At 37.2% G+C, this 14,147-nt stretch overlaps 1 protein-coding gene across 5 annotated transcripts in view; it reads left to right on the top strand.

Annotated features, from left to right (window-relative positions):
* FANCC (FA complementation group C) overlaps positions 1–10,438 on the top strand; it is an 85,449-nt gene extending 75,011 nt beyond the window's left edge. For 4 of the 5 annotated variants that reach the window (XM_054186773.1, XM_054186774.1, XM_054186772.1 and 1 more), the window contains 3 exons: positions 3,162–3,333; positions 6,226–6,426; positions 8,307–10,438. In XM_054186773.1, coding sequence (XP_054042748.1) covers positions 3,162–3,333; positions 6,226–6,426; positions 8,307–8,450 — 517 coding nt within the window. In that variant the 3' untranslated portion in view covers positions 8,451–10,438. The remainder of the gene's footprint in view (positions 1–3,161; positions 3,334–6,225; positions 6,427–8,306) is intronic. The other variant, XM_054186776.1, reaches the window with a different exon arrangement.
* Positions 10,439–14,147: the final 3,709 nt, after the last annotated feature.

Here is a 14,147-nt window from a genome sequence, read left to right on the forward strand (position 1 = left end):
GACCTGTTGTTACCCTTAGTCTTTTTTGTCCAAGTAGTTGCTATAATGACTGATAGTGTTTGTCTGCATGAATTCTGCCTTGGTAGTAGATGCTCTAGGACTATATGAAAAGAATGAAAAAAGATACATCTCTATCTGTTGCTGCCCTGTAATTCTTTCTTATCAAGTGCGTGATGAGACCTGACTCATCTAGAGCTTGGATATGAGTCTGCTTAGGTCTGCTCCAAGAGTGAACTTTCCAAAGAGTATTGAACAGCTTTTAAATTCAAAGAAACCAATTTCACCTTGATTTAAAAACTGAAATATTTCAATAGAGACATGGAATGCCTAGGCCAGATTGATTTGCAAAACAAGTTACCCAGCTGTCCCCCCTGTGTCCTGGAAGGCAGATACTTGCATCCATGCTTGGTTTCAGTTAACTCATGGAGGCTTTAATTTTTGTTGAGTGGCAGAAAAAAGCTTTTTGCTGTTCCCTCTGAGGCTGGGCTGTCTGCTGCCGGCTTTTCACTTTCTGTATGAGCTGCATTTCAGTGCTATATCTTGCCTGTTCATCCCTGACGTCTATCAAACCTCTCCGCCCTTGGAGTGTGACCAGTAGCAGACCCTGGCTTCTTAAAGAAACACGTAACTCAAACTTAGAACAAACAAATAAAACAAATACCGTCAATCATAATGTGTTACAATAATAGAAGCATGTCTGTTCTTCTTTTGTTGCCTAGCCCTTTCTTGGCTTATATTGTTTTTTTTCCCCCTTTGCTTTGATAGTACACTAGTTTGAATAGTATTCCAGAATATCCTCTTACTTCCTTTAGAACTCATGCAATAATTATGTTTTCTACCAAACTACTCTCAGTTACAAAGAAAATGGATCTGGCCTAAGGTTTTAAATACTAATATCCATGAGGAAATGGCATTCAATTTGCTTTTATTGCTTCATTCCTGATTCTGCATCCTTTCTACTCTATATGATTAACAGAGGAGCAAAAATACAACTATACAATGTATCCTCTTGCTTCTTAAAGTCAGTGCTCTCTATTTGTATAACTTGTTTTTCAATGGTTTTACTTCATATCAATTGTAAGTATTATAGCAACGTGCTTTCTGTGTACTTCTAATCAATAGATTGCTTCTATGCCATTTTTTATTATATGTAGTCAAGTCAATGAACAATAAATATTATGTGACGTTTTAAACCAGAAATCAACCGATGTACATTTTGCAGGGGAAGGTCCCAGGAAAAGTGAAGGGCCACTTTTGGTAATGACAGTGGAGCGGTTGACATAGGTGCCGCTACAGAGCAGGCAGAAACAGCAATGGGGAAAGAAATGGAGGGTACGTGACTCCAAACCAGGCACTGTGATGGTACTGGATTTATGTTGAGTTGTAAGTGCAGTGGTGCCTAGGCTCTCCAGGCAAGAAGTACATTCTATTCTGCTGTTCCTGTTAAAATTAGTTTAATGCTTAAAGTTTAGGGAGCTGTATTTAGCCTTTGAGCTATGCACACTTCCAGTCGTAAATACTGTCTCAATATTATCCTAAGTACAGTTATCTGTTCTCAGTAATTAACATTTAATTAAATTTCATCTTCAGTTGTACATGACTGGGTTTTAGAGATAGCGTATCCACTTACATTGTCACAGCATGGAGTTATGGTCAGATAAGTAGATTATTTTGTTGAAAGGAGGGCTGTTGTCCTAGGTCACTATCACATTTGTTTTTTCAAAGGTATTTAACGTTGCATTTCCAAATTCTAGTATCTTCAAAGGCTTTACCAGTGCTTGATCCTGTTCCTTTAGTTAAGGAATTTTAGTCTCAGATTTTGTCACACACCTCTAGTTCCCTGCAGTCTGAGCCATGCTACTGCCCCTCCAAAAGCTCTGGAATATCAACGACAGTGGCTGTTGTAGCAGTCTCCTCAGTACTCTATTTTCTTTCTAAGATTTTATGTCCACCTCTTATGCCTGATGTCAGTGATCATGCTTATCCATAAATACTGCTGTACCTAGGGATGGGATTTTGAGACCCTGAGATTCTGTGGTATATAGACAATATCATTTACAGGATCGATAATTTCTGGGACACCTGTAGACAATGTCAGCCACCAGCATCCTCCAGACATAGAATACTATCTGCACACATCATACTTTCATCCATAAAACTGTGCCTCCCACTTCTTCAGAAAGTCTTAAAGATAAATCAGTTTATTCCAAGTATGACCTTGTCACATTCCCCAGCTGACATGATGGTCTCAGATAACTTCATCAACACCTGAAATTTCTAAGATCTCTTGGAGTTTCCTGGGAAGGGTGCCACAGCAGCTCTTGGAGTCCCCAGGAATAACACATAAGAAAAAATTCTTCAAGCTTTTGCCAAACTTAATAATTGTTCCTGATTCTTGATCTTCTTCCAGCTGTCTTTCTGTCTGTCTTTACTTCTACACTCAGTTTGACTTTTTGCTTTGGAGACACCTACCATTAGTTTGCATCTCTCCATTATTTCTCTTTTCTTTAGCCTTATCTTAACTTTAGAAGAGTACCTGTGAGAAAGTGAAGAGATGAGCCTTACTTTTTCTTACTGCAGTAACCCAGTTGTAAATACCTTAAAATTTTTCATTAAAGAGGACGTGAATTTTAAAAGTCAGCAGATGAATATCCTTAAAAACTTTACATGTAAGTGTAATTTCTCATGAATACCGAAAAACGTGTTCCTCATGAATTACCAAAAACTAGAAAATAACCTGGAAAACATGAGAGAGAAACTGGAAGACAATATACGGCAACAGTATGTTAGAATACAATATCTGACACATGATTTAAAGTTTTGAAAATCCTTAAACTGGAGAGTATAAATGATAAGGTTTAATTTATGATGTATATTTTAATACACAGTGTTTTGCCACAGTTTATTAGAAACTGGTGTTATGGACAGTCTGTTCTACTGACAAAGTTAAGCGATAGTAGCACTGGGTGTCTCACTTGATCGTGATGTAGATAATAGAGTAGTACATAGCTGTATGCTTAGCAGGTAAGGCATTATTTGTTGAAGAGTAGTTTAACGATTTTTATCTTCATGTCAGTACTTAAGTCATGTGCAGTTTACTTAAGACATTTAAAAATGTTAAATAACAAGAAATACTTAGTTGTATCTTTGTTATTTTCCAGTTCTTTTGCTGACCTTTTTGAAATCTGGTTTTTGGTTGCTCGTTTTGGAGAATGGCTGGATATTGCAGCAGAACAATTACTGAAGGCCTCTGTAGAACCAGATGCTCTGCTGTGGCTGCTGGCATTTTACCACTGTCCTCAGAATGAAAATCAACAAAGGACTCAAACAATGGTGGGTAATGTGATAGTAAGCAGCAATTAGCAGTCAATAGTCTGCTTATAACATATTGCTATAAAACAAATAGTGCATACCAGAAAAATTAAAGGTCTACACTGGAGAAGGTATTGGCTTTACAAGGTCTCCTGGGAATTGTGTTGCAGTGGAGAAGTTGAAAGGTAATTATTGTGGCTTTTCTTGGTGACATTTAGAAAACATTTTTCCTCTTTTTAAAGTATATTATGTAGATCAGCACCTTCTTGGCTTTCTTTTGGATATCTTGGATGATTTTAATCACAAGTAAAACTGCTCTAGGAATGGTATTTTTTAAATCACTGTGTGGCAGAATTCATCATTCCTGTGTTACGCCATCTTCTGAGAACGAAACCCAAGAGAAATCACAACCGCAGACGAAGCAATAAATGTACTTATCAGACACAGCCCTGAATCCTAACCTTGCCCATCTATTCTGTTCTCTCTTACGTATCTTTACTGATTTTTGGCATGTATGAGATTGTAACAAGTATGTTATATTCCCACGTGCTACGTTTCTAACAGAAGGACACAGTGTTCCGACCTCACACACTGTACCGCATGCAGAGTGCTGTGTGTCTGTGTATGCATGCAAATACATGAAAGCCTTTAATTTAGACCTATTATGCAAGTTTGAACTAGCCCAAGCAATCTGGTCTACAAAGCCCAGACTGAAAATCTGGCTGCAGCATCTCTAGTTTCCCTTAATTCAAAAATGGATTCTGTTTGATATAAAGATGCAGCTCAGTACACCACGCTAGTAAAACAGCATGCTTTTTTACATCTAATGGTCAATGTACAACAGTGTGTTCTGCAATATTTTATTTCCTTCCCTTCCCTTCTCACCATCCAGATGGCACTACAAATGCAAGCTCACATCCCATTTTTTTTTTTTCTCTTTAATTTCTTATAGTCAAGGAGTTGTGGTGGGATGTTGGCTGAGCAGAGTTAGGTTAGAGCTACAGTGAAGTAAGGAAACCAAGGTTGGTTTTAGAATGCAGTTTTGGGAAAGAAGGTGATGCCTAAACAGTAAACATGAGTGAATGAAACTGAAGGGCTATAAGTGCAGATCTATGTATGGAACATTGTTCTAACTCCAGCACCACAGAATGAAATCACTTTGTCCCATACATAGAATCATCTCCCCGTGTGTCCCCTATTCCATTAGTTTGTTATTCTGTCATAACTTGTGACAAACTTCAGTGAGAAAAAAGCTGTTCCACTGATAGCCCACACAGTTACTTGTCTGTTCCCAGAGGTCTAATATTTCAGTTCATTATGATTCTTTTCTTTAGTTACTTCAAGTAAGACTGTTTTTTTCTCCACAGGTCAGGCTACTTCAGAAGCATTCCCACAGTTCATGCAAAGCTTCTGCCCTTAGTTAGATATTTGCTTTTTCTTTTAATTTGTACTTTGGCAGGTTAGCTGTCAGCTTTCAAGTGGAGTGGCTTTCTCCTCAAGTCCTGCACCTTTCACCAGTTGAGGATTAAGATGGGATGGGAAATTCTGGCAGATGGCAAGCTGAAGGACTTTTAATTCAACATATTTTTGTGTGGAAAGGCATGCACTCATGACTTAAGATTTTGTCTTCCTGCTGTTTACTTTAGGTAGCATCTTTTATATCAGCAAGATTGGAATACATAATGCTAAAATTATTTAAAGAAGAAAAAGGCCACTTTTGCAGTTCACTAGACTTAACTCATATGTTCACGACTGAATATTCTGCTCCTCAATATTTACTCATTTGTTGGAGTCCTTTCATACGTTTAGACTCTGAAACATTGGAGGAACAAAGCTTGGAGGTTGGTCATAGTAACTTTGGCACTAAGAATGAGTCTCCTAGGGTATTTGAGCTCACAGAGCAGAGCCTTCTGCTGTCAATCTCCAGCCTGTGGCACGTGGGATCGAGGCACACCAAGAATAGGATGCCCAAAGGGATAAAGAAACTTGAAGAATTCCAGTTACCTTTCTTTAAGTTCTGGTATTATTTGTTGCCTGACAATATATGTTGTGGACATAATTCAAGAATTTTCAGACTTTTCAGACTATTTTATGTGGCATTGTTATTAGGGCAGGAATGAGAAAAGCAAGGTCAGGTAAATGACTGAAACAAATTGTCCTAATGAACATGGTTGAGAAACGTGTGTCCTTTTCTTTGGGTCTGCAGTGATATATTTTTCCATTGTTTCTGCACTTACTCATTTGGGGTTTTTTCTACCAGTTTGTTTGGTTTATTTTTAATATAATGAACAGAATTATTGTTAGGATTTTTTGCAATAGTTGCTTATAGTTCTTTTTTCATTGTGTAGGTGCCAAAATCTTCTGTTTTCTACTCCCAGTAAAAATCAGCTTTTATTGGCTAACTCAAAAGGTAAAACCATAAGTTGCAAACAACACAGGAAGAAGGAAAAAAATACATTCTTACCAGAACATTTTATCAGCTGAGGTCAGGTTGCATGGGGATTTAATTGATTTGTGCAGCAATACTGAAATGAGCCCTTGAGGAACCTCTGTTCTTTTTCCCACAATGCAAAAATCTGACCATGTTCTGCTGAGGGACTTTCTCCATTTCCTTTTATTATTAAAAAAGGTCAAATCCTGGCCTGATGCCCTGCCTGCTGTAGTTTGTAAGACCAAAGAAAGTTAAAAAATCCATTCTGTCCACTTCTGTGTGTGTGAATCAGTATAAAAGAAATGTGTACAGCCCTTCCTTCCCTGTTCTCCCTGCTGCTTAAATTCGAGCTCTTTTCATGTTTGGGTAGTTTCTGCCAAGGATTCGGTTTCCTGTTAGTGAATAAATCCAAAGGAAAAATACCATAAGGTATGACCTTTACTCTTCTCTGATCTTGTGTCCTTTGAAATTGTTTTCTGCAGGTAGAAGCTCAAGCAGTCTACAGTCATCTAACAATGCTCTTCAGCTATACGGTTCTTTCCGTCAAAGATCTGGAGGCTGCTGTACACACTGTAATGGGTATAGACCAATGTTGTAACCAGCATCTTATAATACATCTTCTTACCAACTTTTTGCTCTTTTCTTCTGGTGGACAAATGATTGCCCAGGAATTTATTTACCATGTGAGCGTTTCTTCCTTTTTTTCAGTTTTTAAGTAAAATATAATTTTTTTTACTGTTTTGGATTCAAGTTCCTACATCTTAATAAAGAAAATACATAACACGGAATTAAAGAAGATCATGACTAGGGTAACTATACCTAACCTGCTACATATCTATTTCAGCTGCAGTCAAAATATTTTCCTTCTTGACACTTCTTGGCAAGATCTCACTGAAAAGGTTGTTGTCCTGACTATACAGCTGCAGAAATAGTTGGAGTAGTAGCTTGCAGTTAAGGGATACCTACAGTTCATTTACACCTGCCATAGATAGCATGCACAAACATTTTGCTTTTCCCAGTTACGCATTGCTCCCTTAATTATCCAGCTGCTGCAGAGATGATGGAACTGTCTTCTCTCTGTTTTCCGTCATGTAAAACAGCCAGTTACTAAGTGTTAGCATTGATGAGGCATAAGCTCGGTGCTTTAGCAAAGCCTGAGAGGAAAATGGTGTAATAATTGAAAGAACAAAAGAACAAAGAGCTGAAAGAATGTCACTTAGTGTGTGAAAAAAGCTGAAGAGGAGTAAAATGTTGGAAGCACGCAACAATATCTTGCTATTGTTGGTGAAAACCTTCGGGTATATTCATGCAAACAGTATAATGTGTTTATGTCTCTCAAGATAAATAGTGCTATTTCAGGATGAGATTAGGAATTTATTTCTCTCTAACTATAAAACTATACTCTTTTAAGAAGTACAAGTCTCCTGTGCCAGCAGGTCTAGGGCCAGTGCGTGGTTTTAGCACTTCAGAAGTTTTTCCTTTCAGCAGCAGTGTATAGGGCATATGAAGTCTGATTTCATGACACAGGGAACGGGAAAACTATTTTGGTGGTTATTCTTTCTGGCTGACTAAACAGACATAACATTTTTCTGTTTAAGAAGGGCTAAGCTATTTCTAGCATTTTAGGTTTAAGTTCACAAATGATGAATTTCTTCTTGGCATAAGAAAGTATGATGAAATTGAGGGGGCTGTATGTATTTTTACAGTCTATTGATTTTAGTATTTCTGTTTTAAGGAGTACGGCTGTTGAGCAGTGATACTGTAATATACTAGTCTGCTGCTTTAAAGCTCTTCAGGAAGACCAAAGGCAATTTTTTGTTTCTTTAGAGAAAGCAATATAACTAACTTCCAAAACTCTGAGTACCCCCCCAGTGCCGGGTGGTCATGAGCTGTCATAGGCCAGAGTATGTCAGTCTCTGATTAATTTTCACTGTATCTGTGTAATCATTAATGTGTAGCTAGGCTCTCCATGTGATTTGAAAAGGCCTGAAGACAATATATGAAAAGCAGAATGGTGTGAAACCAAACTGGGATGCATGGCAGTGGGTTTGGTTAGCGTAGCAAATTTTGGGGTTAAGACAGCAGAGATAACGTGGAGTAGAGTCCCTCCTGATCTGCAAGAATTGCAATTTAGGGTCTTTTCCTGGTACTTTGCCATCTTTTGGGCGGGTGGAGGTGTGTTTATTTTTACTCTGGAAAGCTTTACACAATTGAACTGTGTACCTAAACCCACCCAAAACCCTCATGTGCTTTTAGTTGTTTTCTAAGGAGATGACTTCTGGGTGGTTACACTGTCTGTTCATTTGTGTTTCCTTTTAAAACTTTTTGACATCTTGATTTGTTTCACTTAAATTTGAAAGAACAGTAAAAATCTCTAAGTTTCTCAGTTCCACCAAGATGTATGAAAAGAGGCACCTTGGGTGAAGTTGCTTTTGAACTTAGAGCATGTCACATGTTCAGTGGTGAGGGACAAATCTGTGGTGTTGTTGCAAATATTAATGGAGACTTCTTAGTCCTTAGCAAAAAAATTGCATTATTTCCCTTCTTTTCTGTTTCCTTTCAGATTACTGAGGCAACTGATACACGCAAAGAAGTTTGTAGTCTTCTTATCCGTACTGCATACAGAATTAAACATAATGGAGAAGAAAACCAAAAGACTGTGAAGCTGCTGAATGAACTTGTTCAAAAACTAACATCGAAAGTCTAGATGTTTAATGTCATCTATTTATGAAGCCAACAGATCAGATCTTTATCCAGGTGTCGGACTTTAAGTAACACCTTGCACCACAGGTTATCAAGGGTAGAAAAACATGTACTTAAGGATATCCTGCAACTTTGTATTCCCTCATATATATTTGAAAATAATCCTTTGTTTGGAAATGTTAACCTTTTAGAACGTAACATTAAATATTTAAGATGGTTGAAAATTTTGTTCTGAGCACCTTCTTTAACAAGAGACCTATGTCATTTAAAGCAGTTTACTCATCTCCTTGTTTTTTAGCTGGCTGAGGATCAGATTTTCTCCCAAATTACACATGGCTTTATTAGCAAATTGTACGCCGTTGCTTGGTTGGTAAGTTGTTCCTAAAATGTTTTGTTCTATAATTCTGCTTTTATGAAACTAATGATGATCTCAAGTGAGAGTTAGTGATTCATGGTGAATGCACTCAGTGTTCTCAGGAAATGAACAATGTTTCCTGAACTCCTTAGTTCTTTTTGAAAATGTTTCCAAAATAAAACTCCTCTCAGATTTGCTAATTGATTTATTTCTTTTTTTCTGTACTGCAGCTTTCACAGGACAGTGTTCTCTGCAAAGTACTATATGAATAGCTGTAGCTGGTCTCTGTCAACAGATACATTGCAGGTAGAATGTTGTTTGCAGTACAGCTCATTTTCAGTGTGCCATGAGTGATGCTATTGTTCATTCATTTAAGAAATCTTTTTTTCATGCAGACAAAACAGGGCAAGCACAACATAGGCATAAGGAAATTTTCCGGTTTGAGGGCCAAATTTCCTAAAGAGACCATATAGTTGCAACTCATCTCTTTCCTTTTTGTGTCCAAAGGTAGTTTGCTTGCTTCTTCATTTAGGTTATTTGTCTCATGCAAAGAGGACAGTGAGCAATGGCTTACTGTTTTACCATTAGGATAGTATTTGTCCCAAGAAGTTTTGTGAACCTGTTTATAGCTTAACTAGAAAAATAACCATGGAGAATAGTAATGACAGGGGATCTTAACTCTTTTCAGTAATTTGTTCTCATATATTACCTAGCTTTAATGTCAACACTTGTGCTATGTTCAAAGATGCTACTTGGGATATTATTCTTGCATATAAAATCAGAGCGATTTGTCTTAAATTAACACAGCTTTCTGAATGTAGCATTTGTTTTTGAGCAATGGAAAAGAAAAGTAATGTAACTAAGTGTTCCTTAGCTGTGAGAAGTGGAAGGATATTCTGTAATGCTGTTGACTGATTTCTTACAATTTTATTCCCAGTGAGTCATATCAGAACAAATTACAGAAGTTACATGTCCTCTCAGTCAGTTTGTTAACATTTGTAATATTTGATTCCAGCATATGAAGAAATAGTAAACATGTAATGTATGTCTGTGAAGAAAGGTGGGATTTTTTTCCTCTTTTGGATTAAAAGTACTTCTGAATGAAAAATCAGAAAGAAATATATTGCAGTTTTTCAGCTGTTGGTAGCCGTACATATCTAAAAAAGCAAAATCAAACAACCCGGTTTTCTATTCCTTGACCTGAAAAGCAGGGGATTAAACTAAATTATTTATTTGTTGATCAGAAGCTCTGAGGTATTTGTCTCATCGGAACATGTGTAGAGTGCTCTACCTAGAATGATAAATATTCTAAAATTTATCTCTAAATAATGATTTTTTGTTGTTGTTTGCTTTAATTTCTAATCAGGTTGTTGGGTGTGAGATTCTTTGGTTGTCCTTAAATTTTACATATTACAACTCTATAAAATTTTAACTACTTAAAAGAAATATTGTCAAAGATTTGCAATATATGATTCTTGCAGATGTTAGATCAATGATACCAGTATGATATTTATATGTGTATTACAGTTGTTGAAGATGATTTGTAACTGTCCTCTCACAGTGCAGTCTTTTTTTTTCCACTAACAAAGTGCATAACAATTCTTTCTTAAACAAAATCAATATCCTGTTAAATAGTGGTAATTCAATTCAAGCATGAAAGAAATGTGCAGTAAAGTCATAAAGAACAAAATTAGTAGTGAATTGGTACATTCTTGTTTTCCTGTGTTTGGCTTCTTAAGAAATACTGCATGATTTAAATATTACAAGGAGGGTTTTGCTTGTTTCAGGAGGCTTTAAGGAAGAATCCTAACTGATGCTATTTGTAACTTTAAAAAGATACATCTGTACTGGCATTCTTTTTGCTTTATTTAGTGTAGTTGTTATATATCTTTGGCAATTCTTTTTCCTTCCTCTTTCACGGTGCTTGAATTATGATCTAACTTTGATGTAAACTATGATTTTGTGGCATATTGAAGCTACTTTTGTTGGTTGCCAGTGGAAGGCAACAGTGTGATTTGGTAGATCTGAGCAATGGAAGATTTCTCATATGATGCCTGCTGCATTATCCATGTAATGTGTGTCTTCTCCTCTGTAATCACTACTTTGTGGAAAAGTTCTTTGGAGCCTTGAGGGCTGTATTTTTATGCAGACAACAAGTCCTGAAATCAGGCTTCAATTAGCTTGTTCCCTCCCCTCCAATCTCCATGTCAGCACACACCCTAATCCTGGATATTATACTGAATATAGAGAGCTTTTTAAAATTTTTATGCTTCAAGGAGCTGTTTTCAATACAAACAGTAAATTTAACTTGTCTATTGGTAATGCTTCTTTCCAGTCTAAGACTGCTAAGTTACAGCTTTTTGAATTTTGCAAGCTTTCCAGCATGGGGCTGGTGTTTCTGTGGATTTTCTTCAGAAAAAAAAGCCACTTCCATGTCTTTCATTCAACCATGATCTTAGTAGAGTGCATATACAAAACATCATACGTTTTACTTTGTGAGGTATGGTAGGAACAGGTATGTTACCAAGGCATTGCAACTTACCTGACCAGCAGTAACATGTTAACCTGTATTCTGGGATTTGTGATCAGGTTTCTATACTCACAGCATTGTAAGTGCAAAGAGGTGTAAATAAAAGTCATACTAAGGATGCAAGTGAGTTAATATTCGTTTTGGTAAGTGAGAATTCATGCCATTGTGGTATATGTTTGGCTTGGGTTTGGTTTTGGGGGGATAGAATGAAAAAAAATTCTGAAGCATTACACAAGTTTAGGATGAAACATCTAGCAAAAGTGACTTTCAGTTATTAAACCAAACACTACTAAATCATGTTTACTCTACTTCTTTGATGTATTGTCCAATGACAGAATAAAATTCTGATGTTCTGTGTGAGTGAATAATGTCATACCAATTAAAATACAGATTTTCTTCTGATATAGGAAGGCTGTAGGAAGGTAAGAAATTCTGACACTGAACTGCAGCTTTCTACTAGACCCAAGTTTGAAGAGTTAAAACTTGGAATGTTATTGGCGGAGTCCTCCACCAGAGCACCAAGCGTGTTTTTGAATCTACGCTTTTATACTTTCCAGATAGTCTGCAATGGCTTTGTTATGCAATCAACACGTTTTCCTAGGCAAGACCAGAAGTTAAACCTGAATTAGCTGATGTTAGAGGCAGCCCCTCTAGCACTTAATTCATAGCAGTATTCACATGTGGACCTGTTTAAGTCGGCCTACCTCTCTGGCAAGTTTATCTTACTTGTGATACTATTTCATCTTAAATGCTTGCCTGGATTTAAAATATATGCTCATGGCAGCCTTAGCTCATTTATTGCCTTAGCAGAGAGCAGCTTATTCTGGGAATTTGCTGTTAGGTGGTCTGCTCACTAGTGAATGACAAAAAGGAGTTTCCCTTGCTTGCATTGGCCATCTTCCTTTAACCAGCTGTCTGGCTGCTGGAAAGGAATAAACCTCATAAGCCCCTTTTGATGGCTTAAGTGTACTCAGAGTGACTGGGTCTTCTTACTGTCCAGGATCCACATAGCGATAGGCATTGGATTGCCACCAGCCACTGAAACAAAAACTTGGAATGTCAGCTGGCTGTAGCTGAGTTGTAGCAAGGCACAGATTGTGCCTTAGTTTGTATTTTATGTTCTTGCATGTGTGTGAATGGAGAGAGGGTGAGCAGGAAGAAAAAATCCAGCATGTTGAAACAGTTGCAGAAATTTATCTGTGATGTTTATAGTCAATTGAATTGTAGTACTGACAGGATTAAGAGATAACAATTCCATATAAGACAGTTAACCTGAACAATAACAAGTTGCAGAAAAAAAATCCAGCAATGCTATGTCTTTAATAGGTCTGTACATTTAACTACTTCCCATCTCTTTACAAATCTTGCTACTTTAAACGCATGTTTCATAACTCTTCTGGATTATGGCAGATGGTAGACTCATTTCATAGAAAAGCAGCCCCTCAGGAACAATGACCCTCTCTTTTCTATTATTTTGAATAAAATTGTCTGTTAGGCCGGTGAACTTTGGCAGATGCGTGTTGCCATCTTGAAAAGAACACATTTTTACATATTCTTGACCATAATGAACAGTTCCACTTAGTTATCCACATTCTGAAGTACACGGTCCTTGAGATTTCCCATGCATATGTGCCAAATCAGCCTGTACATAGAGTTTATTCACTTCTTGCTGTTTTGATTTTATTCCTTAGCTTGTGGGTTTATGTTGAGGCTCCCAAAACAGCTGCATGCAATATGTTGTTTGCAGGCTATTGTTAAAAGTTCCCTTAATATTTCACGTATAAGAAAGCAGCTTTTCTTTGTTTTGACTAATGATGCTGTAACTTCTACTAAGTATAAGTTGTCTAAAGATAGGGCTTCCACTTTTTTATTCCAAACTAACTTGTAATGGTAGCTGAAGATACAAATTTCCCATCTGTATTCTCATTCCCTGTAGAGACTACCTGTAAGTGCATAAATGCTTTAATCTCATGATTATGCTGCACTTCCGTATCAGCTTGAGATGTCTGTGAATAGAGAGGGAAAAGCTAGTATCAAATTCCACTGAAGAGGAGAGAAGCCTTGAAATTTGCTACAAAATTAATTCTCAGGATAGAATGACTGATATATGACTGATAATGACTGTGAATTCAGACATTATCTGTGAGTCTCTAGTAGGCAGGATCATTACTATCTTTTCTGGAGACATGACAAAAATACAAACATTATCTCCATCGACCACTAAATTTTTTTCTTCAAATTCATCACAAAAATCACTATTATGTTTCAGCTTTCCTTTCTTGTGGGTTTGCTTCTTTGCTAAAACACAGATGATGAGTGCTGAGCAATACGCTGTACAGCATGCTTTTAGGGCCAGACTGAATTTCTGTATTTGCTTGCTCTGGCCTGCTTGACCTTGGCCATGAGAGGATGCTGAGCAAATGTCAAGCCCAAACCTTGCAATTAAGTTATAACATCCATTTTGGAAAAATAATTCTGTTGGGATTTAGAGGCTACAGATGATTGCTGTTGACTATTTTTCATTATAGCTTTTCTGATCTTGATTTCAACAGTTCCACTTGCTGTAATGGCAGAGCGAGCTCTCAGACACAGTCACTCTTTAGGCAGAAGCATTACGTTTTCTTTCTCTTCCCTCTCTCTCCATTCCTGCCCAGGATCCAAGATGAATGTGGGTATGATCCATAATGAGCTTCTAGCAGAAAGCAAGTCAAGCACCCAAAATCAACTGGTTTTTGTTAGGTTAATTTAGGTAGCCGTGCAAGTCACGCCTGTACCTGTGAGGGATGGGGAAGATATGTGTCAGCCCCTGTACGTCC

The sequence above is a fragment of the Rissa tridactyla genome, chromosome Z (genome assembly GCF_028500815.1).
Source record: "Rissa tridactyla isolate bRisTri1 chromosome Z, bRisTri1.patW.cur.20221130, whole genome shotgun sequence".
Classification (NCBI taxonomy): Eukaryota; Metazoa; Chordata; class Aves; order Charadriiformes; family Laridae; genus Rissa; species Rissa tridactyla.